This window comes from Mobula hypostoma, chromosome 2, assembly GCF_963921235.1.
Source record: "Mobula hypostoma chromosome 2, sMobHyp1.1, whole genome shotgun sequence".
NCBI lineage: Eukaryota > Metazoa > Chordata > Chondrichthyes > Myliobatiformes > Myliobatidae > Mobula > Mobula hypostoma.
This window is the reverse complement of record NC_086098.1, coordinates 198,361,370-198,388,443: the sequence shown is the minus strand read 5'-3', so window position 1 is coordinate 198,388,443 and position 27,074 is coordinate 198,361,370. Positions and strand designations below refer to the sequence as shown.

Genomic DNA, 27,074 nt, shown 5'->3' with positions numbered 1-27,074 from the left:
TGGGAGATCCGTGGGGAGGGACCTGTGGATCAGGGAGTCGTGGAGGGACCGATCCCTGTGGAAAGTGGAGAGGGGTGGAGAGGGAAAGATGTGCTGAGTGGTGGGGTCCTGTTGAAGGTGGCGGAAGTTGCAGAGGATAATGTGCTGGATCCGGAGGCTGGTGGGGTGGTAGGTGAGGACAAGGGGAACTCTGTCCCTATTGTGGTGGCGGGAGGATGGGGTGAGAGCCGAAGTGCGGGAAATGGAGGAGGTGCGGGTGAGGGCATCATTGATGACAGCAGAAGGGAAACCACAACCCTTAAAGAAAGAGGACATTTGAGATGTCCTGGAATGGAAAACCTCATCCTCTGAGCAGATGCGGCGGAGACGGAGGAACTGGAAATAGGGAATGGCCAGGTATAGTCGAGGTAGTTATGAGAGTCAGTGGGCTTGTAGAAGATGTCAATGGACAGTCTGTCTCCAGAGATGGAGACCGAGAGATCGAGAAAGGGGAGAGAAGTGTCCGAGATAGACCAAGTGAATTTGAGGGCTGGGTGAAAGTTTGAAATACATCTACTCTGCATTGAGCAACTTTGATCTCTGTATGCCACCATCTTCTTTTGATGCTTTTTTGGCATATATGCTTTCTGCCTTCCAAGTAGTAAACTTTATACCCATTTAATTCTTTCCATATAGACTACTTCTTTAATTGATCTCTATATTTATCCATTCTCATTATGTATCTAATAATCATTCAATCCAATTGTTGTCTAATTCAAATTTGATTCCAGAGATTTCCACTAAGTTTCTTCTTAATCACTGATGAATAATTCCGAACACAAAGATTTTGAAAAATAAAATACGTATTTCCAAATAGTTATCACTTATTTTATTAATGAAGGCAAGAGAATGAAAGGTTTGGAACAAGCAATTGTGTTGAGTGGATCAGATCATTTGTGTTGTGAATTTCATATCAAGAAAAATAAAACCTTCTATCATCTTGAGATCCCTGTAGCAATGTGACATGTCTATATTAATGACTGAATTAGTGGCTCTGATTTAATTCTGTATTTTCAAACAAGCTACTTCAGGGATATCAAATGTTTTTGTCATTCCTAACAAAAGAAATTGTGTACTCAATAAATAAATCATTTTATTATGTGAATAATTGTTTTATTGTGGAAAAAATGAAAAATATGCAGGTTCAGCAGCATGCGGTCTTTTGCTTATGTAGCTTTTCATTTTGATAATGTATTTATAACAAATGAAAGTCAAAAGGCACATAGCTTTGTTGAGAATTCATGTTTAATTTTCCATTCTTTACTTAAGAATAAGGACAAGGTCTACCATATATGATTCACCAGACTGATTCCAGGGTTGGAAGGTCTGCTGTATGAAAAATGATAAAGCAATCTGGCCCTTTATCAAGATCTGAAGAATAGGAAGTAACCTCATTGAAACATACAGCATTGTTAATGGGCTTACAAGTTGAAAGTAGAGTTGGTGTTTAGATTCTTTAATCGTAAAGTAAGGGACTGGCCATTCAAGATGGGTTTGAGACAGAATTTTTTCCAGAAGGTAGTGATCTTTAAAACTTTGTTTTCAAGATTTTAATGGAGGCTTCATTACTAAACTCATTCCAGATAATGATTAAGATATTTTTAGATATTAAAGGAATAAAGAGATATAGAGTTAAAACGGCAAGATACAATGGAGATCAAAATGACATGATCTTATTGGTTAGTGTAACAATAGAGAGCAAATGAATGGTCTAATCCTGCTTCAGTTTATGCTTTTCTTAACCAGCTGTTTTCTTCAGTATGATTTCATTATTAAGGTCAGATGTCACTTCAGGGAACAAATACAGAGACAACAGTCACCACTTAATGCTTCCACAATCAGCAACTGAGATTCTTCCACTTCCCTACTTTGCAAGAGCATTCAGCCACGAAAATGAAAAAATATGGCGGGGAGAGTCAGTTGTGCTCAGTTCATGAGTTGCCATTGGTTGCACAGTGGTTTCTGTAGCAGAATTTAGGCTTTCCATCTGGGGGGAAGAAAGCAATGCAATTTCAAGAAAAGTTTAAAGCCTGCACAATTTAGATATATAAATACTACTGCATTCAAGGAAATTAACTTCCTGAAATATAAACTATTTGATATCAAATCAACAAAAGCAGATACACAAAATATTTAGTATCTTAACATCCATATTGAAAGCTATCAAATATGGCTTAACAATACACATCTTTTAATGTATTAAAATTGCTAGTTATGTGAAATTTGCAGCATGGAATGATGCTGATGAAACATTTATTAATATTTAAACATGAGAAACGGTAAGGACATTTTTTTCCAATTAGTAACATGAACATTAGACAACAATTGCTAACATTCAACGAGGACAGAACAGTTTATTTTCTGAAGTCCAATAAGAGTAATATTTGTTGCATTGCTAGTTAAGATTTGTTTAAAAATTTGGAATAATTTTCCTGGATTACCTTCTTCATTAAAAGTCCATTCAACCCTTCCATGTACAAGCCATGAATTCAATCCTATTCCAAAGGTTGAGAAGTATGATCATCATTGCCATTACAGAAATGCAGAAGCCTAGTGCCTATTGAAGAATAACAGACCAGTACTACATATATTGCAGTAAAGACAAATGACAGATAGTGACTGTTTAATCCTTCCATCAAAAAACACACTTCGATATGTGAAAATATTTTAAAATGTAAACATATTGGTCTCCTATATTTTAAAACTTTCCTTTCTTTTTTCAGTTATTGTGGACAAACAGTTTAATTTGTTTTTCCATTAAATTGCTCTTCAAGCAGTCTTAGAGAAATATATAATGGTTTGAATTGTCTCTTGTAAATTCTTTCAACAAAGTCTTTGGCTTCATACTTGTATCCCAGACAAGAATAGAAAACAGTTTTTTTTTAAATCTAATGCAGGGTCTATTAAAGCATATAGCCATCCTGAGATAACATGTTGTATGTTGTAAGAGGCAGTTTATTAATTCCATCTTCAGCATTAAGAATGCCATTGAGTTTGGTAATTGGCATTAAAACAATGAGCATATGGTGTGAATCAGCACTGAATCAGATGAAAGAAAATGGAACTTATTTAAAATCTCTAAAAATACTTGGGAATTTGGGAAAGGACCATCTACCCCAAAATAACAATGCTTGAAATTGCCATTTCCTTCCAAGGCCATAATAATTACGAAAATTACATCTGGTTTAATGTCAATAGTCTCATCTAAGTCCTTGCCATGCTAACTAGATGGCAAGTTGTTAAGGGGACAGAGTAACAACAAACTTGCATGGGAGAAGTTTTTCTTTAGTATTTGCATTAACACCTCAGCTTTTCCTTGTGTATTGTAATAATTTGGATTAAAAATAGAGAATTGTACATCCATGTCTGGAGGTGACAGCAACACAAGAGAAACAGGAAGCAGTATGATTTGAAAAAGGAAATCACAAAGAAGCACAGATCGATTAAGCAAGTTGACTTAACCCAGGGCAGAGGCATTGAACATGGAGAAGTGTGTAGCTCTCAGCTCTGGATCTCTGGCGGAATAATTAATATAGTTTCTCAATAAGGTCAGATGAGGAACTGCAGAGAAGCAAATGAATTTGTGCATCCAGGTGTGTATATATCAGCAGAGGCTCATGCATTAGATCAAATAGATGCCAAAGATGCTGAAAAATTAAAAACAAAATAATACTAATGGCAGATATCTGAAGTAAAACATGGAACAGAGTACTCAGGACACTAGATAATATATGCAGTGCAAGGAAATAAGCAAGTATTTGAAATTATTGATCTTCAGTCAGAACTAATTATTGTTTGAATCCTTAGTAATAGACAGCATCCATCATTAAGGACCCTCATCATCCAGGATACACTCTCTTCTCATTGCTACCATCAAGGAGGTGGTACCAGAACCTGAAGAGGGACAGTCAATGTTTCAGGAACAGCTTCTTCCCCACCACCATCAGATTTCTAAATGGACAATGAATCCATGAACACTATCTACTTTTCCCTCCATTTTTGAACTACTTATTTAAATTTTTAATATATAATTATTGTAACTTATAGGTTTTAATTATTATGTATTACAAAGTACTGCTCCTGCAAACAACAAATTTGATAACATATGCCAGTAATATTAAATCTGATTCTGAGAATGGCATCAGTATCGGGGCAAGTAAAAAACCATTATCCCATAAATCAAAATCACTTTTGCCCATCCCACCCTTTGAGTATCACATTTAACCTTCTGGTCTCTTCAAACCTAAGCCGATCTATACGATGCTCAGACAATATTTCCAAGAATCCAAGTTTTAGTTTGGTTCCTTGCTCAAAGTTTCTTGGGTAGGATTAGAAAGGAGTACTGATGCAGGGTCTCAACCCAAAATGTTGACAATTCCATGCCCTCCCCCACCCAACAGATACTACCCAACCTACACAATTTCCTCAGCAGTTTAATGTATCAGATGACATTATATTCAGTTTTTTGTGCCCTACTACATTATCGTTTATTACACTGGCCATGACAGTTGCATCTTCCATCCACCTTTCCACTCGCAATCTCAATTTCTCTTCCAACTCTGAGGATAATTCCCAAACCTTGGAAACTGGTAGGCAACTCAAGTACTAGGATTCTCAGCCATAGCAAAGAGAACCATGTCAATCCCTGCTGCTCTATTCCCCAGAACAATTACACTCCTAATCCTTCTCCTTATTTGAATGGCTTTCTATATCATCATCCTATGTTCAGATTGCCTAACTTCCTTACAGTCCTTTACACATCCATATGGTAAGCAAGAATCTCATACCTGGTGGAAAGAGTTCTACCTTGCATTTCCATACCTGGCAGTCTGGCATTTATATTCTTCTATCCCTGACTGTTACTCAAATCCAGAGCACAACCTAATCACATTGTAGCCGACACATGGATCAAGTTACCCACGTAACTCTACTCCTTCTGAATGTTCAATAATTCTTTTTTTCATTGAGCTTCAGCGTGGTATAGACCCTTCAAGCTGCATCAGCAAGGAACCCCTCCCCCCCATTTAAACCCAGCAATTTACAATGACCAAGCTAGCAACCAGTACATCTTTGCACTTGGGAATATGGTGCCAGAACACCCAGAGGAAACCCACGTGGTCACGGGAAGAACATACAAACTCCTTACAGACAGCGGCGGTTATTGAAACCAAGTCGCTAGTACTGTAAAGCGTTGTGCTAACCATTACGCTACCATGCCTCCCAAAACCCCCTTAACTCAAAATCCAGCTTTAACAACTTGCACAGTGATTAAAATTGCGGCTACAAAGGCACCAGCAACCTAGCTACTGTCAGTATGGAACTTGCATGCGACTGCAAGAGTTTTCCCTGAGTACTCCATTTTCTGATGGTTAGTAATCTACTGCAGCGGTCCCCAACTACCAGGCCGCAAAGCATGCCCTACTAGGCCGCTAGGCTGGGGACCCCTGATCTGCTGTACTCGGCCTAATGTAAATTTCCCCTAGTGTTGGGTCTGTGAGTCAGTGGGGGTGAGGAGGAATGGTGGGGGTTGTGATGTTGATGAGCATGTAGGAAAGGGTTATAGGGCATGGGATGCATTGGGTTGCTCTGAGAGTCAACAGTGGCTCGGTGGCCTTCTCCTATGTTATGAGAAATAAGAAACTGAGCTCCAAGCACTTACTATTGATGCAGTTTCTGGAAAATGATGTCACGACCAGCCCCGCCCCAACCCATATGCTGCAGCTACAATCACCTTCCATCCCTGTCAAATCTTACTTAATATATTCACTTAAAGATTTTGTGTGTTTGCAATTTAGTTTCTTGCTTAATACAATTAAAAATTAGTCTGTTGTGTTAATGATTACATTTTAGTCAACTGTAAAAAAGTTTATTAAAGCCAACTTGCTTGACACACCAGTAAATATTTTGTAGTACGCAGAAGCCTTATGTTTCTGTATACTATAAAAATTGTATAGGGATAAATCAACACCTTTCACCCCTATGCACCAAATTCCCCAAATATTAACCACATTCTCAACTTCAGCACTCTGTTTAAGTTCGCACTATTTTGTCATTTTGATTATTTAAGTAACAACCGTCCCTGGGTTACAGATGCCCGATTTAAGGATAACCCTAATGACTGCAGGAAATTGAAGGTACATGAGCCAGTCCTCACCAGGGGATTTAAGATGGAGAGGATCAGTAACTTTAAATTCCTCAGTGTTATCATTTCAAAGGATCTGCCTGGGTCCAGAATGCAAGTGTCATGACAAAGAAGGCAGAGCAGTGCCTCTACTTCCCTAAACAATTGTGAAGATTCTGAAACTTTGACAAGCTTTTATGGATGCACAGTGGTGAGTAGATTGACTGGTTGCATCATGACCTGGTATGGAAACACCAATGCCTGGTCCCATCATCAAGGACGCCCACCACCCAGGCCATGCTCTCTTCTAGCTGCTGCCATCACGTTGGAGGTCCCTCACCCGCAGGTTCAGGAACAGTTATGTGTGCCTACAAACAGCAGAACCAGTTTCCTCTCCTCCTCCTAGTAAATTTTCTTTCTTATCGGTCTGTGTGCTTTTGACACCAATGCTGTGGAGGAATAGATCTCGTATTGAGTACCTTCTGACTTGGACAAAATTGACTAATGGCTGGTATAAATAGATGCTTGATTGTTATTGTCATCTTGGTGGGCGGAGGGGCCTGATTCTGTGTTCTATGATTCTATGACATCAACCGTAATTTAATTGAACAGATTCAATGAGCTTTACGATTTAGTTGTTGCTTCACACAGCCTTCTCAACTTGACTTGCCACCTTCAAAGATTCGTGTTAATGTTCTCTTCATCCTTCCTACCAAAATGTATCATCTCATGCTCCTTGTGCTAAATTATTAACGCATACTGCTTCTTAAATTATGTTTTCCATGCATCAACCAGTTTCACTGAAGACTATCTTCAAATATTGGAACTGGGCTTGAATCCTTTGGCTTCTGATACTACTATTAAATCAAAGCCAAAATTCATAGATTTATCTACAATTCATAAATTTTGAAAAATAACACACAACTTTATTTTTAACTAGCAGTTGTATGTAGAAGCTAACCCACTGATCAGCTCTTGCTACAGGCTAGAGAAATTATCAACAAGTAAAGAATTATTTTCCCATGAGATGGGAACTGCATTGGTTATAGCATGGTCTGAGCAAACAAGGCTCCATCTGCTTTGCAAGAATTGAAAATATTTCAAATTACACCCACTACCCCTCAATAGGAGCCTAATATGAACCAGAAAACTTTCAAGTGTCTAGCTGGCAAAATGTTATTGGCTAAATAGAATACTATGGCATCCCAGGATACAAGTTATCATGATAATGTGTTTGTGATAGAACATAGAATAGTACAGCACAGTACAGGCCCTTCGGCCCACAATGTTGTGCCGAATCTTAAACCCTGCCTCCCATATACCCCCCCCCCACCTTAAATTCCTCCATATACTTGTCTAGTAATCTCTTAAATTTCACTAGTGTATCTGACTCAGGCAGTGCATTCCACGCACCAACCACTCTCTGATTAAAAAAGCTTCCTCTAATATCCCCTTGAACTTCCCACCCCTTACCTTAAAGCCATGTCCTCTTGTTTTGAGCAGTGGTGCCCTGGGGAAGAGGCACTGGCTATCCACTCTATCTATTCTTCTTATTATCTTGTATACCTCTATCATGTCTCTTCTCATCCCCCTTCTCTCCAGAGAGTAAAGCCCTAGCTCCCTTAATCCCTGATCATAATGCATACTCTCTAAACCAGGCAGCATCCTGGTGAATCTCCTCTGTACCCTTTCCAATGCTTCCACATCCTTCCTATAGTGAGGCGACCAGAACTGGACACAGTACTCCAATTATGGCCTAATCAGAGTTTTACAGAGCTGTATCATTACCCCGCGACTCTTAAATTTAATTAATGCTCCAACTCCTTATTGCCTAAAGCTAGACAAGTTTCCACTGTGTGTGAGGTAAGCCAGAATTTAAATGCTATCTGACCATTGTTATAGTTCTGTTTGTTGGACCTTGTTGTGCAGAAGATTGGCTTTTTATCCATTACAATCCCGACTACATTTCAAAACGAATGTACAGGCTGTGAAGTGCTTTGGGATGATGTGAAACAGGCAAAGGTACTTTATAAATGTAAGGCTTTCTTTTTAGAAATGCAGATTTGTTCCAAATACTATTTTAATAGGAACACAATTTTTAGGTCTTACATTATTCCTCAAGTACTCCTGAGTCACATAAAAGATTTCATAACCAAGTTGTGCTCTTTGTTGCTAGGAATTCAGACAAATTTAACAAGTGAAAAGCCTGAGTTTGGTATCAAGATGTATGATGCAATGGGAAACTAATTCTACAAATTATAGTGATCATTCCTTTAGAAGGTAATTTCTTTCTTTTACTGACCTTTGCTGCGGGTGGTGACACAGTGTTTTCACATTCAGGTGTTTTTATCACAGTCGCAGCACAACTGACCTCGGGCTGTGTCTGATTCTCTGTCGCTGATGATGGTCCAGATAGATCATGAGATGCAGCACTTGGGCTGGGACTTGAAACCAATTTGGTCGTTTTAAGAACATGCCAGGATCCACATTTGTGCCAACCAGGATACAATTTGGTATCATCTTCAACCTCTGCCAGCTCTTGTGGCATTTTTAAATCACCAGTATCGGAATTTCCACTTAATGATTTACCCTTGGCAGACCAAATTTAAGAATACAAGGCAAAGTATTAGCAATTATCAATAATAACAGTAAATCTTTATCCTATTCTTGCACACAATTAGTTTTAGTTGTAGTTTCTTCTATAGAATATAGTAGTATATTGACTAACACAAGGCCTAAGTTTAAAGTAAGATTGTATTTTGAACCAGCAAAAACTGAAGCTTTACAATGAACACCAACAAGAATTGCCAACCACGATTAAATGTGCAAATACTCTAAAATAGAACATATTTCAAAGCCTTCCATGAGGAAAAATGTACATCTAGTAATAGCAAGGATATACAGATATTGTTAAATAGGTAATTTTTGTATCAAGAACTTAAATGCAGACTTGTTGAGAGATTATGGTTTCAGAACAGGATAATGTGGGTGTTTCCATAATTGAAGAAACAAAGGCGGATGGAGGACTAAATGAAACCAATCACTGGGAAACAGGCCACAGACAATTACAAAAGGCAGTTGGAAATCTTTACTATATCTGTAAAGACAAAGTTTTCAAATTCATTTTCAAAATGGCCTCAGGTTAATTCGTTCTAAACAACATCTATCTGTAAAACCTACATCAAATAACTTAACGTGGTTTAGAAATACATACCTGTTGTGCAGTTGTTTCAGAGAGCATGACATCCTTTCTCTCTTGTGTCGATCTACCAGTCTCAACATTTGTAAGTGGAATTGAAGATTCACCACTTGGGAAGATTCCACTTGTAGGCCCTGGAGATGCCACTACTGATTCCAGAGAGGCTCTGCAAGGGGCAGTGATGGGCTCTACCACTGAAGCATTGACATCGGCAGTTCCTGATGGTGCAGCAATGAGTTCCTGTATCATAGTTTCTGGCCTCATGGCACTTGAAGATTTATCCATCAATATTTCTATTTCAGATACTTGATTTGGACTTGTGGAAATACATTCTTTACTTGTTGCTGCTCTAGTCTCTGGTGTAGAAGCATTGCTTTCTTCTATTTTAACAGTGGCATTTATAACATTACATAGTGTTTTGTTTGATTCTTTTATTCCCGGAAACATGTCTACAATATCTGGAGATTCAGCCACTACTTCACTAACTGGAGGAGGTGCAGTGCTGGATTCTTCCATGAGAAGGATTTCAACAGCAGACACTTCAGGGTCAGTATTAGCCTCTTCCTTTCCAGGCACATCATTAATTGTACCGACAGACACAACATGGGGGCCTCCCTTTGCAGGAACTTCATTCACAGTGTTGGAGTTCTCAGCACTGGGCTCTAATTCAGGGACACAAATCTGAACACTTGAAGTCTCAGAGTCAAGTTTTTCCTTTTCAGGGATACCATCCCCTTTGTTGGAGGACTCAACATTAGAACTGAGTTCAGGCACATTAACCACGGAGCCTGAAGAGTCAACATTGGATACTTTCTCTTCAGGTCTATCAACTTCATTCAGAGTAGTGAACAGTTCAATCATCAGATCATCCTGAGGTGCATGAACCATCAAACCTGATGACTCAACACCACACTCTTTACTTTCAGGAGCTTTGAACCCAGCATCATCAGATTCCTCCTGCACAAGACCTTCAACAATAGGGGAAGGCTCAGCTCTGGGATCATCTTCACAGACAGAAGGTTCAAGACTGTACTCGGTTTCAACAGTACGAACCACAGCAGCCAAAGATTCAGCACTGCGGTGATCTTCAATAGTTTCATTCCAGGCACTCTCAGACTGAGCACAATGTTCCTCTTGAACACAACCTTCATCCGCAGCAATGGAGAGCTGAGCATTGGGATGGCTTTCAGAGACATTAACCACAGAAAATGAAGACTCTATTTTGGGTTCATTCCTTTCAAGATAATCAGTCTCAGCAACTGAAGACTTAATACTTATCTGGTCTTCAGGAGCTTCAGTACTGGCATCATTACATTCAGCTCTAAAAATATCCTTTGCTGAGATCTTATCTAGAGCAAAGAATATGGCCATGGGTGCTTCCGCCCCAGGGATTTCAGTAACATTGGGAGAAACAGCAATGGGGTTTTCATTGTATTGAACTCCAATTCCAGCACCTGAACACTCAGCACTAAGCTTTCCTTTTTCAGCAATCTCATCAATAGCACTGAAGTACTCAATGCTAGAACCATCCAAAAACTGTTGATCCTCTGAACCTCTGGACTCTGTACTGAGCTCATCCTTTACAAACACTTTATCATCGGTTTTGGAGGGCTTCTCTCTGGGGTCATCCTGAGATGCAGAAACCACGACACCTGAAGTTCCAGAACCTTGCTCTTCATCCACAACACCACAGTGTTCAGCACTGCGATTTTCTTTATCGTGGATTTCACCCATAATTTCAGATTGTTCAGTGCAAGGCTCTGAAGATGAAGAAAGGTTTTCTGCTCTGGCAGATGCTCCACTAAAAACTTCTGAAATTTCAGTAGCAGAAGGTTCAGAAAGCTTAGCTTCAACTTCATTATCCTCTTTCTCACCTGCTGCAGCTTCTTCAACTTCTGAATTCTTTTTGACTTTAAACCAATAAACTTGGCATTAGTACTTAATAAAATGCAGATAAACTACTATTAATAAGAGAACAAAGTTTGTACCACATAAGAGTTATGTACCTGCACTTTTTATTTGTTTTACAAAAAAAAATCACTAATAATCTTTGACTGCTTGAATATATGAATACTTAGAACTTTTGATGTAGATTTTCAAAAAATTGATATTAGTTTTAATGAGAAAAGTAAAAATTGGATTGATTAATGGAAAAAAATTACTTATATGAGCAGAATTTACTGATATTTCAGGAAAAATAGAGAAGGTTCATCATTAATTTCTTCCAACAAATTGACCCAGTTGCTCAACAAGCAGGAAAAAAAACAGCATAAAGCTGTGGTCCTAAAGAAATTATGGTTTATGACTACTGTAATCCATAGACTACCAAATCAATTAGAAGATTAGAGCAAACTATTCCCAGATATTTGTACATAAGCTTTGTCATCACAACATTGTTAACAATAGATTGAGCCAGCCTGATTCTCTTTGATTAAATTTGTACTAATTAGTTTCCCATGATAGCTATGATGTTTGAGAATTAGCAAACAATTTACCCCTAAGTGGAAGGAATTAGATGAGTCACTTATTTCAATATTTCCAGCAACCCATTACTACCTCATAACTTAAATCAATAGCTTGGGTAACTTACTCATTTATATAACAGTCTCAAGCAAATATTTTTTTTTAACAGTTTAGGCGCCTTACATTTTATAAAAGAGGAACACGGCTACACAATTTTAATAGAAAGTATCAAAAAAGAAAGTCAGTAATTTTCTGTTGGATTTATTGATTTTTCAGTGTTCCATTTCTCATTATGAGAGTGGGCAATCTCCAGCTAAATTACAGGAAATTTCATCTATGATGAAATGGGTTATAATAGTCCCATTTTACCATAACATCCAGATTCCAGTGTGGGCAATCTCATAGGGATCTACTGTTAATATACTTTGACAATTTGCTTTATATTTTAATGTATGTTTTAACTGGGTAATAACATATATAAGATTAATATAAATTATTTTCTATAAGAATAAATGTATCTTTACCTTCAAGGAAATTAATTGTTTGTAGCAGTTTCAGTTCTTTCTCAAGATCAATATTATAGTGATCCATATTTTCATAATCATGATCTAGTTCTTCAATAACTGTTGCTCCAGTGGCCTCTGAAACTCTAATCATATAAGAAAATTCACCAGTTGGGTCAATGGTAGGTTCCTCAATTGTTACACATTAAATAGTTATTGATTCAATTGTGGTTATTGGATTTATAAGGTATGCCTGCAAGAAAATGAATCTCAGGATTTTACATGGTGACATATACTGTATGTACTTTGATAATAAATATACCTTGAAATTTTTTTAAACTTTGGGTACTTACTTTGCTGTCAGCATCTTTGCATTCTAAAAAAAAGAAAGAAATTGAATATTAACTGAGGAATTTCCCTGCAGAAAAATATCAAAACAAAACGTAATGGTTTAGTACCCATAGAAAGACTGCCATTTGGGGTTCCTCCATTGATTGCAGCACGGATTCCACAAGCTTGGACATGGATCCTATGTGCTCACTGTATGTTTGTATCAAATATTTGCAGTGGCTTATTTTCCCATCTTGTTCATTAGTGATTACTTGCATCATTTCCTGCTTCTTTGTTTCCAAAACTGCGAACAGGGAATCAAATTTTTCATATATTGTTTGCTTTAGGCTCTTACAGTTGTCCTGAAAAACAGAATGGTTTTAGTAGATTGATGGAAGTACATACTTATGCAAGTCAATTTATGCAATCTCATCTTTGAATAGCAACTTCGATATATTCTTGTTGATTATGCTAGTCTAACATTTCAATAGAATGGTTGATGAACTGAAACAAATCATCTGTGTTATTTTGGTCATTATTAATCTGGGATGATGTGCTGAGACCTGGTTATGAAAGGAAACTCAGATTACAAATTGGTGGATTGCCTTTTTTTATTGTGGATGGTCTACTTCTATCTGCACTCATAGATAAACTTAAAGTTTACTTTAAATGACATGGGTACGTATACGTTTTCCTGCCAACAGTTATGTAACATTTACACAAGAGGTAATTATGTACAGTATTTGTATATGAACTACCTGGAATTAAAGCAACATAAACGTAGCAAAAGTGAAGGTAGGTGAAAATTGGTTTAAGTGAGAAGTGACAGCATGCTATAAAGAATTAAAGGAATGGTATCAGAGTTATTGATTACAGATGTAGTTCTGTTTGGTGGTTTCCTGGGCAGATTTACTTTTTCATCTCTCTATTTCCAGCATGCTTTCTTAACCCTTTTCCTCAAGCTTTCATCTTATCTCCCATATAACTTTCTCCAAGAAGGTCACAATCTTGTTGTGCTTTGGAGGCTAGAGTGCCTCAGTGACACAGAGAGCTATGTTGGCTGGAGTCAGGGCTTTATACTTTGGCTCTTGGTAGGGTCAGCTCATTAGATTTTGGGGGTTCAACTCAGGGATAACAACCCTGACTGGTAAAACAAATCTGTTACTGAAACAGAAATGAAGACTCTTTCTACATCTGAGTGCAATGATATTCCTGAGTCTCCACCTGGGACTCGCATGACTGGTAGTAGTAAAGTTACTGACATGAAGGAGGAAGCCTTGAACACTGCCAGAGATTGACAACCTTCACTGCTGCCCTAAATTCCAGTGGCTTAAAGGGCAGTAAGTAAGTTACTCTAAGGTCCCTTTACCTTCTCCCATCACACAACTGGACTACCATGCTCAGCTGCTCCTTTTCCACTATTTTATGCCCATAGTTGATCTCTTGTAATTCATCCCTTTGTACATATTGTAAATGTCCACTCACTAATAAGGCAGACCTTCTTCGCCTAATGCCACATCCAGGATAAATATAGATATCATTTTCCTGGGCATATCTAGTGAGTCATTACAGCATAGAAATAAGCCATTTGGCATTGATCTGATGCCAGAAAACATGAAATCCTCAGCTGATTTATTGGGATTCAAACTCCTATGTCTGGAACAATGGTCCAACTGGCCCGGAATCCTAATCATTGAGGTACCCTACTTATTCTAATTCATTCCATGGAAACACTTTCTCTTGTGTCAGGTGACACTGATGCAAGCCACTATTTCATGGTTGCCATGGGCCTCACTTTCAAGCTCCCAGTGCACTGCTGGAGCGCTTTTGCAAGGTGTATAGGAATAGAATGGTAGCTAGGCCTCTCGATCTTTTGTACTATCAGGTTACACCCTCATGCTCCAGGGGAAACCAGCCCAGACTATCAATTTCTTTAAAGTTCTTCAATCCAGAAGACTTCCTGGTGATTCTTCCCGGCACTCGCCAGCACAACAGCATCCTTCCAATAACAGTATGGTGATCAAAACTGCACACAATACTCCAAGTGTAGTCAAATCAGTGTTCTGTAAAATTGCAACAGAGTGAACTAACTTTTATACTCTATGTCTCAAGCTTTAAAGGCAAGCATGTGATCTATCTTCTTCGTCACCCCGTGTTGCCATTTTCAGCGAACCATGGACTTAAGACTTTTAGGTCTCCTGGTTCATCAACATCCTACCATTAAGTATGAATGCCATACCCCTTTCTGACTTTTCAAAACTTTATTTTGAAAACATAAAACTTATGTTAGTTAATTAATTGAAATAAAGAATCTTATTCAGTCTAAGCTTTTTAAGGAAGGTCAATCATCCTATTCAAAGGAAGGAGGCCATACTAAGTGCACCAGTTAAGGCTGGTGTAAATCTGAGGCACCAGATAAGAAAAGTTGAGCCTTGGGCTTAGCTAATTAGAGAATGCCCCAGTATTCACTGGTAAACAGTTGCAGACAGCAAGATCAAATATACATACACCTGAAGCTCCAGTGGATTCCCATTTGTTCTGCAGTATGCAGATGCAGAAGTTCAGAACCCACTGCAGGGCACAATGTAGATGGCCATAGCTGCTTTTTTTGCATCACTTGTTAACTGTGAGGACAATCCAGCCATTATTTTCAGCATCTTGTCCCAATGAAAGCATTACAGCACCAATTTGATTCACATTTAGTCAGCTCCATGTTCCTATATTTCTCTGATATTTTATCTTTACAAAATCACCTCATCTACCATTTTGCAATTCTCACTGCATGAAGTTTTATTACTTTTCCAGTGGCTTTCGTTCCAAAGTCTCATCATTGCATTCAGCCGTGTTACTGTATGACTTCTTAACCCTCAATGACTTTAACTTGCAAATAAATTTTCTAGCCGTCACTCCAGTGGTTAGACTAGTTCTGTAGCATAGTTCCCCATGCACCTTCATTCAAGTGCCATTGACCTTATCCTTTGGGTTATTCTCATCTTGAAGTTCTCATTCACTAAAGTGTTATCCTTCACTGTTATATTCACTTTCTGCCAGATCTTGAGCTGAACTTCAAATCTAATTTTAAACCAACCTGGTGATTCTGCTCCCCTCTGTTTCTTTCCCAACTACTAAGGAAAATCTCATCTATACCACAATCTCCTCTAGTGTTCACTTCTGTAACCCAATATTCATTTTGCATGAACTCAGTCTTGAATCAGTAATCTCATCAAAAGAATTCTGAAGTCAACAGCAACAATTTGTCACATTGCACTGTCAGTGATGGCCTGGTTTTCTGATCTCTTCCTTCAAAGAATCACATTTATTAAGTTGAAGAGAATTCCAGCAATTTATGAACTATTCTGGTTGCAAAAATTATAAAAGCTTAACAGCTCTTTGCATGAATAATAATTAGATTTTATTAAACTTCATACCCATACCTGCAGCATATTCCCCTGATCCTAAAATTAAATTCAAAGATCAAAGCAAATTTATCAAAATCATATATATTTCCATATACTACCTTGAGATTCATTTTCTTGCACATATTTATTGGAAAAAATAGAATAAAAATTTATAATAAACTATCCAGACAAATAGCAACATCAATATGCACTGCACAACAAGACAATCGTAAATAAAAATAATACTGAGAACTTGAGTTGTAAAGACTCCTTGAAAATGAATCTCTAGATCATAGAGACAGTGGAAGTGGTGAATGAAGTTATCTTCGCTGACTCAGTAGTCTGATGGTTGTAGTGTAATAGCAGCCTGAGGCTGGTGATATGAGACCTAAGTACCTCCTACTCTATAATAGTAGGTTGTAAATTGTTTGTGACATTAGCATTACATTATTTATCCAGCAAGGTTCAACTATAAATTAAACACTTTATGTCTCACATTTTGGTAACAAAAAAGATCAGTTTAGCGCTCATTCTTATTTTGACAGTTGGCTTGGTTGGAAGAGGAGTTGGTCCTTTCAAGTGCAGCCATATTGGAACAATGGAGACAGCTTCAATTTCATTTGTTTCATTTTCATAGACGAGACATCAAAACTTGCCTGAGCTAGAAGACTAATTTAAATAAACTATTACCTCAATAATTTTGCTTGTTTCTTCTAGATGAGTAATAAATGTTTGAATTGCATCATTGGTTGCAGCAAGTGCTCCAATTCCATCACCAAGTTTGCACTAGGAAACAAAAGTAACACAGATCAGCTGTAAATTTAATTTTTGCTGTGCACCATGAATTATTCAATGACAAGAGCAATAAATGCTTAAAATGTATCCCACCTTTTGTTGTTTGTAGATAGTTAGAAGAGGAGCAACTTCACAAGCCTTGTGTGCACCAAATACTTTGCACAATGAGCAGGTAGGTGTCTCACAGGAGATGCAGTATATATTAATCTTTTCCTCGTCATGCTCTTCACATGTCGGTTGTTCAGGTTTTGCTGTGGACCTATGGCAGATTAATTATGTAAAACTGATCTAATTACTTGTTGCCATTGGCCTATAAAATGCAACAAAATTCATTAAAAATTAAACTGAGTATGCTCATGGTTAATAATAAAAAAAACTGGCATTTTCTCATTAACGCCACTTATTACCATAATTCTCTTGCCACTGACAGCAAACTAAACAGCATACTGTACACTATTTTACTAATGTTCAACCACGTATGAAGTTAATATTGAAAGGTTAAGTAGAAATTGAATACAATAAACATTAAAAAGTTAGTTCCAAGTTTATCTGTCCACATTTTTCACTATCATTATAATGATGAAATCTGCAACACCAACCTGGAATATACCCAACTGGCTTTGCAGGGCAGATACTCAGTGAACCACTTTACATGTCAGATTTGGCTCTGATTTCAACAACTCAACATACATTTATTATCAAAGAATGTATAAATTACACAACCTTTTGGTTTGTTTGCTCACAGGTAGCTACAAAGCAAGAAACCTGAAAGAACCCAATTAAAGTAAAATTTAAAATAAAAGATCCACACTCTGTGTGCAAGAGAAAGAAAAAAAAATCTCAAATCATGCAAACAATTGAAGCAAACAACAGCATTCTGAACCAAAACTGAGTCCTCAGATCCAAACCCTGGAATAGCCCGGAGTAGACCCAAAGTCCAGATTATCACTTCATCATATTAGTAGGCACGGAGCATTGCAGTTGGGGCAGTCTTCATAGCCTCAGCTTCATGGGGAGAAGAGTGACCATTGCAGAGAATAATAAGCACAATCGACTCTTGCCTTGGACCCTGACACCCTGTCTTTTCAGTCTGTATACATGCAATGTAATGTAATATAGTGGAGAAATTAAATGCAAGTTGAAGGCCAGTATGTGTGATGTCCTGGTCTGCCACTAGAGCTTTCATTAAGTCCAGAGGTCAAGTACAAAATTTCCTAGCTTCTCACTACACCCCATTCCTTAAAAATAGGTCAGAAACTTTTCATAATTTTACTTAAATTTTAATACCTACAATTAATATCTAAGATTCTAAGATGTTTAATTATTTAACTCTTTTTGGAAGAATTCTTACATGTCTCTGATCAAGTAGCATTAAAAATCACTTGAGTGGCCATTGACAGCAAGTCCTCTTTTTAAAGGCTTTAGGGCATATGGTTTGAGACCTTGGGATCTTCTGCCTAGCGCCTAATCAGTGTTCACAAGACTGTTCCACACGTGATACTTAGTCAGATTCAGAGCAATACACTATGGATACAGGCCCTTTGGCTCAATGAGTGCATGATAGCCACAGTGCCCACCCAGCTAGTTCCAATGTCCTGTATTCAGCTCATTTCTTGTAAGCCCTGTTCCTCCATGTGCCTATCCAAGTTCTTCTAAGGACTCCCCCACCCTGGGGAAAAGACCGCACTTCTATAATGATTCCCCTTATATGGTTGGGTTCATGGCAGGAACATCTCAAATTTGTTTGGAGAAGTTGGACCATGAAATGTAAAAACATCTGTGGGAATAGTGTGGGGAGAGAGCAAGCGTGGCAGCGTAGATTAAGCACAACTTGGTCCATATATATTTTGGAAAAAATCTGCATAAATTTTATTCCAAGTTACAAAATTGACTCCATCATTACAGGTTACAAATCTGATACCAAAACTATTGCCTAAAAATTCTGCTGCTGTACTAAACAGTACAAAACAAAACTACGCTTGCATCATTAGTTTAACTGTTGCAAACATTTAGCAGTTTTCTCCAGTGTTTCTGCTGTGTAATAACATAACCTACCGAAGAGATTCTTGTTTGTAAATGTCAATTATATTTTCCACCAATAAATTTCTTTGTAGTCCATAAACTCCATGTCTGTCTAGAATAATCTCCTGGTGACAGGATGGACATCGGAAACAACCTCCTGAGCCCAGAGCTGTGCCACGAGTCTTTCAACAGAAAAAAAATATCAGTTTACATTAGCCAAGTCATTTTTCAGACACCAAGGAACCAAATTTAAAGAACAGAACACAAAATAGCAAAAATCATATTGCTGGTGCTGTATTAAAGAAGTAATCCACAAGCTTAAAGTGCAAGTGTATACATTTTTTATGCAAATAAATTATGATGAAATGTCTCCAGTGCAATGGTCCAATTCTCAAGTTCCTTTATTAAGTGAGACTCGAATGAGTCATACATGCTGCCTGTCAAGTGACAGCAAAAAATAAACAGGAAGTTGAATTAGAATTACAAATTTGCCTGAATGCAAGTTTTGATGCAATTGTTCTATACAAAGCTGCTCATATATGGAGTCATGATGCTATAAAAAGAATCAATATACATGTTGCCTGATGACTCAGTTATGATTATGCCAATGATACTGGAATAAGACTGTTGTGATGCAGAATCAAAGGGATATACAGTGCAAACAGGTTGCATGGAAACTTATCTTAGAATGATGTAGAGAGGAAGTTTCCTTGGGGGGGGGGCGGGGTCTAGGACCAGAGGGCACAGCCTCAGAACAGAAGAACATCCTTTTAGAACAGAAATGAGCAGGAATTTCCTTAGCCAGAAGGAAATGAATTAGTGGGATTTATTGGCACAGGTGACTGTGGAGACCAAGTAATTGTGCATATGTACTTAAAGGAGAGATTTATAGGTTTTTGATCAGCAAGGAAGTCAAGGTGACAGGGAGAAGACAGGAGAATGCAGTTGAGAGGAATAATAAATCAGCCATGATGGAATGATAGAACATATTCAATGGACAAAATGGCCTAAATCTACTCCCAAGTCTTAAGTTCTTATTTTACCAGGGTCTGGAGTCCCTAATGCATGATGCTAACTGGACAAAGAAAAGGAATGTGCATTCATCTCCCCCAATTCACACACCTCCTCAAAGTTGAATTTATTGTCATAGAAACCACTTGTATCCAATGACATTGGTTTGATCCTAACCTTCAATTCCGTCTGTATGGAGTTTGCATTCTTGCCTTGTGACCACGTGGATTTCCTTTTGGTTCCAGTTGGTAGTTTAAACTATTAGTATAAATTGCCTCTAATGTAAGTGAGCAGAAGAATCAGAGGGAAGATTATGAAATGGGGACAGAAATGTTACGGGGAAATTCAGTGGTGGAATAGAATTGGTCTGTTAGATGGCACTCCTATGCTATAAGGAAATGCAGAATATTTATGTATAATTTGAGTCCTTTCTGGAAAGTAATCCATGTCATGAGTTTCCCTTGGTTCTAGTTGGTAGGTTAAACAATTAGTGTAAATTACCTTGTGTATAGGTGAGCAAAAGTGACTTCAATATTACAAGGAAATGGGGGAATCTGTACCTCATGTATAATTTGAATCATTTCTGGAAAGTAATCAAGGAATCTGTGAATAGCATTACTAGTAATATTTCATGTTAATTATTTTAACCATAGAATATTAATTACTGTGTCATAATGGTGAAACATCTTTTACTAATTCTCAATCTACCAAATTGTCTTTAACCTGAGGAACATCTTGAAGGGTTGGAAAATGAATAAATAATGATAATCCTTCTTTGTCAATGACAGTACTGATATTTATTATCAGCTGTAGATATTTGCAAACAATACAATGATTTTTGTTGCTATATCTTAGGAACCATCAGAAAAAGCTGCTTTCCTCCAAATACAAAAACTCCATTAGGTTTCAGATAATTCCCCAGATGATTGTTATAGGCTCTCCTCTCAATGTACACAACTTTTTTTCCCCTTGTTTTCAACCCAGTGATTCTGCACATCCCATCCCCATATGCTCACATTTCCAAGATTCTCCTTCCCGCAACTTCTGCCCAAGGGTGTTAGTATTCTTTTATTTGATTTTGTGATGTAGACAATACAGCAAAGTCACATTTATTAACTGTACTTTACCAACCTTGAATTACTGAAGTTGGTGTCAGAAAGGTTCTGAAGAGCATTTCTGAATATTAATCTAATGGCAATGATGAAATAGTGATATGATCTCAACGTAAACTTGTGTGAATAGAAGAATGTCATTCTTAGACACCACTGCTACTCAGTTCTGAGCCATTTTAGATGAGTTTTTTGTTAAAAAAGCTGGGGAATTGTTGTAGGATATCATGTGTGCTGCACATTGACAATGGTCAGTCCTACCACAGAGTCCAGAGGCTGCAGCACTAGTCAAATTAATTGCTCGGTTCAGTATTTTTTGGACATTCCAATGACTGCACTTTTCTATGTGAATTCTGTGATTCTAGATTTAAGCATTGTGGCTATGGGAAAGACTAATAACAATTTTAATTTATTACCTTGGATTCCTTTTGGCAAGTCCATTCTTAATTCTCTTTTAATGTGGTGGAAGACCATCTTCTTAAATTGTTGCACTCCTTCTAGTGAAGCATCTCCTATAATGCAGTTGAATATGGAGCTCTAAGATCCAGACAATAAAAGGGATGGTTCTGTGTTTCCAAGTCTTGTGGAGAGGGGAAGTGGTCTGCCCTTTAGTGGTTTGCAGATGGAGGTTGCACATTTGGGGAGTGCTGCAAGTGTTTATGGGTAATTGTAGTGTACTTTGCAAATGACACATTCTAGCCATGTTACCTAACAGTGGAAGCAATACATGTTTTGTGTAGTGTCTAATCAAATGGGCTGCTTTGCCCTTTACAAGTCTTGCAGAAGGTCCAGTTATATAGAAGGATGTTTCCTTCCATTCCCTCTTCTGATTTATGCCTTGTAAAAGGTGGAAAGCCTGTGTGGTATCAGGAAGCAAATCACTCACTACAGGATATTCAGTGTCTAACTTGTTCTCATCACCAGAGTAGATAGGAGGCTCATGATGAATCTCCTATCTACGTAGAGCCACTATTGTTAGTGGGATGCCTGTGGTTGGTAATGTTATTGAATATCAAGGAAAAGTAGTCAGACTCTGCCTTTTTGCAAATGGTCATTACATAGAATTTTACTTGCCATTACCAGCTTATGCCTGAATTGTTTTTATGAAGAAATGGACTGTTACATTTTCTGAGGAATTGTGAATTGAAATAACATTGTGCAATCTGCAAGCATCTCTAGTTCTGACCTTATTGTAAACATCAAGAACTCCTACAACAAAATCCAATAGCCACATCATTATTCTTTGATAAAGGATCAGCTCCTGTTACTTGCAGTATTTCCCTTTGTGTCCCATCCCTTTTATGAATACACAGTCATATCTCACTTTGATATTGAGGGCAGTCATTCTAATCTCATCTCTAGTCCATGTTTAGGACCAAAGTCGTGTGAGGTCTGGAGGCAAGTGGTCCTAGCAAAACCAAACCAGGCCTTGCTGCAAAGGCTACTGCCAAGTAAACCTTCCACTATTTTACTACTGTTTGAATGTGTCCTACTTAATAAATGATAATGAAACATGTTGGACATTTTCTGCTTTGCTTGGACAGATCATACCTTGTCCCCTTTTGCCTCTATTGCTTTGACTGGTCTGGTTCTTTTTTTGGTCATGGGGAATGAGCAAGAAATTGATGTCAGTTGAAGCTAGCTCTTGCCTATTGCAGATACCCATTACCTGATAGGTGTGTATTATGGTTGTTATCTGAAATGCCAGGCTAAGGTTGATAATAAACCTGATTCTGATATTTAAGACTGGGCCATTTCAGTATAGGTTAGCAGTGAACAGAGCTGAATATTATACAGCATTGAGCCTACCTCTGAACTTATTGCCAAGCTGAATCAAAGTAGTTGAGGCTGGTTTGCTTGAGGATACTTGAGGAACTCAAGGCATTAGATATTTTGGAATTGGATGGAGTAATGGAGGAGGTAGTTTTGACCACCAGGGACCTCCATCTCATTTGGTTTAATAGCCTTCTGCCCAGTTGACCAAAACTACACCCTCAATATCAACATGACCCACACCATACCTCTTTCATTAAATCAAGATGCAAGTTGTTGTCATGATTCAATTAAATGTTGAAACTGGTTTCATAGCTGAATGCTATTTCTACACAAGTGATTCTGGCCATTTCTAACAGTGATTCACTCTTAAGAAATGCCCAATTTTAACATTCACCATTAAATAATATTTATAATGGTGGCTCTGCTGAAATAGTTTGCACTGCTTTGCTATTAGCAATTTTAATTCAAAGTTAAAGGTTAAGGGTAAGCACACTCCAAATCAATGAATCTATGAAAAAAAACACAAAAGGAAACATTTTAAAGTTCCCTTAGACTACAAACTACATCCCTACATTCAAATTCATTAGACATATACAATTGGGCTTCTCTTGTAATGGTCAAATGAGCCTGGATGGTCTTACATCAATCCAATCTTTAGCACCAGATGCTCATCTTATGCAAGTTGTTGACTCTGTGCCGTTCATAACAGTTTGCCTGTCAGAAACAGAAGTTGTTTCCTTTTCATGTACTACCAGCTAAATGGATTTCCAGCCCTTGTACTGATACTCCTGGAATTAATAATAGTGGCAAATTAAAGGATTCAGCAGGCAGTGTTTTAAAAAAAAATGGACAAGGGTACATACTAAATAAGAACAGATGTGGAAAACACTAAGCAAACCTGGCACCATCTGCAGTAAGAGACCCTTCATCAGAATTGGGATAACAGAAGAAAAGTTAGCTTTAATTTACAGAATGAGGGGAGAGATAGGCAGTATGAAATGGAATATTTCTGATAGAGCAAGGCCAGGATTACCATGGTGATAAGGTGCTGATGAATGAGTCGATTCTCAGGCATACTTCCCATTTCTTTCTCATCAGGGTATCAAAATTAGCCCTTAAAATACATTTTTAAAAATCAGTTTGCATTTGTATTGCATTTTCATCTACATTTCAGAAAGAACCACATGCAGTTTGAGGATTATATTTCTGAAATGTGGTGACTATTGAAATAAAGAAAACAACATCAAATTTACACACATCAAGTCCTTACAGAAAGTAAGAACAGAGGCTGGTCTGTTTCAGAAGCATTGACTGATATAAATATTGGCCAGGATACTGGAAATAACTCTGCTGCTCTGCCTTGAAATTGTGCCACTTGGTCTTTTATACCCACCTGGCAGAACAGGTGGGATCTTGGTTGAACATCACATCCAAAGCCAGGCTCTTATAAAAGTTACATACCTCCATACTGCACTGGCATGTCAGCCAAGATCTTTCCTTTAAGGTTACTGGAATGGGACTCAAATTCTGTATACATCGAGCTAGATAAGCACGTTAACAACTGAGTCACAATTGAATTTTAAATTATTGATTTAAAAGTAGTCCAATCATTCTGGATGTGGATTGCAACGAAACAAAGGTGCGTTTCATTAGCAGTTCTATTAAGGATCTCGAATCAAGGTTGTAAAGCAAAATTTAATTACTGAGATGTCATATGTAAAGAAAACTGAAAATTTGATACTATTTGAAACATCAGACTGGATAAACACAGTATGTAGAAGCTCTTTGGTTCTTACTGTGCCATTTTTTTGTACCTTTAGTTACATTTCCAAGTTTGCAACATCTAATTTTACTTCAAGTTCAAGTCACTAGTGTTTAAGAAAAGAGCAGGAATCCCAACAGCAAACTCTAGGAGCAGCATTATATACTTCTCTCCATTCCAATAAACAACTGTTCACTCTTAATCTGCTTTCTATCTTATGACCAGTTTCATATGTACACTGCTAATACTCCTTTAATCACGAGCTTTGATTTTGCACACAAGCCTGTTACATATCATATTATTAAAGATCTTCTGAAAGACTATGTATACATCCAACTGTTACTTCATTGAAGTAATTCACAAGTTATGATTTACATTTAATGAATTAAAAATGTTATCCAACACAATGTTCTCCTAAGATGTGATTTTGTCTTTTTCTAAGTGTCCCAGTCACAGAGGTTATGCTGACAGATTTATAATTGCATACTTGTTTTCTCCTCCAACTGATAAACAAGGGCTCTAGAAGTAATTGGGAATATTGTGGTGCCCGCTATTCCACTTTACTAATACTAAAGAGAATTACATTCTGTAAACCAGGGACACAAAATATTTGAAAAATGTTAAAACTCAGCATAGTTTAAAATAAATAAATGCAAAATAATTTGCTTACTCTAATTGCGTATAAATAGGAACATCAATTGTTAAAATATGCAGATATTTGGACAAATTACTAAGGGTAATAATAGGGTAGGGGACAACTATGAAAGTTTTTTTTTAAGTGCAGTCAAGAGGAACTAAGTATTAAAACAAATTCTAGCGTATGGGCAGCTGAAAGCATGAATTGTTGGAGAAACTAAATCCTGAAAGGCTTGTCATAAGGAGGCCTGCCGGCACTGTTTAATAAAATGTGCCAAGGGGTAAGAAATTCTGAACTTATTATGAATGGTAATAGTGAAATACTCAAGTTAGAAAGAAAATTCTTTTCCCTCTGGAATTGGTATTTGACACAAAGATGGGTTTGTCTTGAGTAGAGACAACTTCCTTGAAATTATTAATTTTACACATTACTTTTTATACAGTTAAATCTTACCTGAAAAATATCATTAGCACATTTTCTACAGAGGTTATGTTGACAAGGTAGTATCACAACAGGCTTGGTGAACATTTCCAAACATACTGGACAAATTAACTGTTTCTCCAGATTATCCATGGTTTGTGAATCTCTGTACATTGAATTGTATTCCATTGGGATAGACATGTCAAAGAACAAAGTTTGCAGGAAGACTTCAAGTCAGAACTGCAGGCTTCAGCATGTAAATTTCCTGTTGCTTTTTGGATTCTCCCTGTAAGAAAATGTTTGTGTCCGAGATATGGAACTAAGAGCTTTGTGGTGTGTTTGCTATGGCTCAATCTGTCATTGTGTTTAAATTTAAGTTACAGGCATCATATGTTTTGCAAGACTACATACCATTGCCCATATATGAAAGTCTAGAATCTTGTTTAAGAAACACTCTGCTCAAGTTACTTCCATTCATGTCGCAAGGGAACAAAATTTTATCATGACTTGCAGCTTACTGGTTTTAGATCTTCATCAGTCCTGCATTAGGAATAGATTTTAACTCATGATGAAATCAACAGTAAAGGGTTCAGGCATTTGTATAATGTAGGCTTTATTTTAAAGCTTTCACACAAATCTTCATGTGTTGCAAGGAACCAATGAGCTTTGTAAATTAACTTTTAAAAACAGGCTGCGATCTGAAGGAAATCAACTAACTTGCTTTCTCTGATCACCCATCATCTAGTAGTTCATAATTACGAGCACAGAAAGAAGGAACAAACATCATTCTAAATTTGGATTAGCCCCAAACATGTTCGGAAATATTATGATCTTTCCAAAATAAAGCCAATCTGGCACCCATGAGCCTCTGCTGAACTATCAGACTGCTATTAATACCCCAACAAGCAAGTAGTGAGCGTGTAAACTTAGTTTGTCAAAACAAGTTGAAAAATACAAGAACCCTGCAACCCCAGCTCTGACTGCACATCCTACTCACAATCTATACAGATAAAGATTCTTCACCATCTTAAACAAGATCACCAGGCTATTCAATAAATCAACCATCCCTATAAACTTGATCCATTATAGTTAGTTTCTAGCCAGGATTATGTTTTTATTAAATTTAATACCAAGGATAATCAGGATTTCAGAACAAATTCCAGATTATCAGAGATTTAGTGGGCAATAGCAAATCCAGATATTTCCTTCTATCTACATACCTTTGTAGGATATTGCCCTCCAGGCAGATGACAATATAAATAGATTTGGAGCAGGACACAGTATCAGAGACTGTTTTGACATTGAATTGCATTCAGAAGTCTCCACAATTAACAGTGCACTGATGATGCTGTCTCATACGGTGAAGAAACTCCTGCAAGTAAATTGCTAAAATTGGAGAACAACTCAACCTAACTGCCCAAAGCGGTATCAGATAGTTACTTCCTAGCCATTAAATTTAATCTCAAATTTCTAAGGATAATCTATTTTT

The 27,074-nt window shown here is 37.5% G+C and overlaps 1 protein-coding gene across 3 annotated transcripts; it reads right to left on the bottom strand.

The window, feature by feature from the left end:
* Positions 1 to 1,143: 1,143 nt before the first annotated feature.
* LOC134342791 (uncharacterized) lies at positions 1,144 to 25,928 on the bottom strand. 3 transcript variants are annotated; one of them, XM_063041369.1, is made up of 11 exons: positions 25,619 to 25,928; positions 18,904 to 19,052; positions 16,942 to 17,107; positions 16,744 to 16,839; positions 12,784 to 13,017; positions 12,679 to 12,701; positions 12,347 to 12,471; positions 9,375 to 11,269; positions 8,463 to 8,750; positions 2,481 to 2,596; positions 1,891 to 2,026 (listed from the first exon to the last, which is right to left on the bottom strand). In XM_063041369.1, exons 1-10 carry the CDS (start codon positions 25,784 to 25,786, stop codon positions 2,501 to 2,503), a joined length of 3,240 nt encoding a protein of 1,079 aa, XP_062897439.1. In that variant the 5' UTR covers positions 25,787 to 25,928; the 3' UTR covers positions 1,891 to 2,026; positions 2,481 to 2,500. The 3 variants fall into 3 exon arrangements, with proteins under 3 accessions (XP_062897438.1, XP_062897439.1, XP_062897440.1); XM_063041370.1 differs by having other exon boundaries at positions 8,532 to 8,750; XM_063041368.1 differs by lacking the exon at positions 2,481 to 2,596 and having other exon boundaries at positions 1,144 to 2,026.
* Positions 25,929 to 27,074: the final 1,146 nt, after the last annotated feature.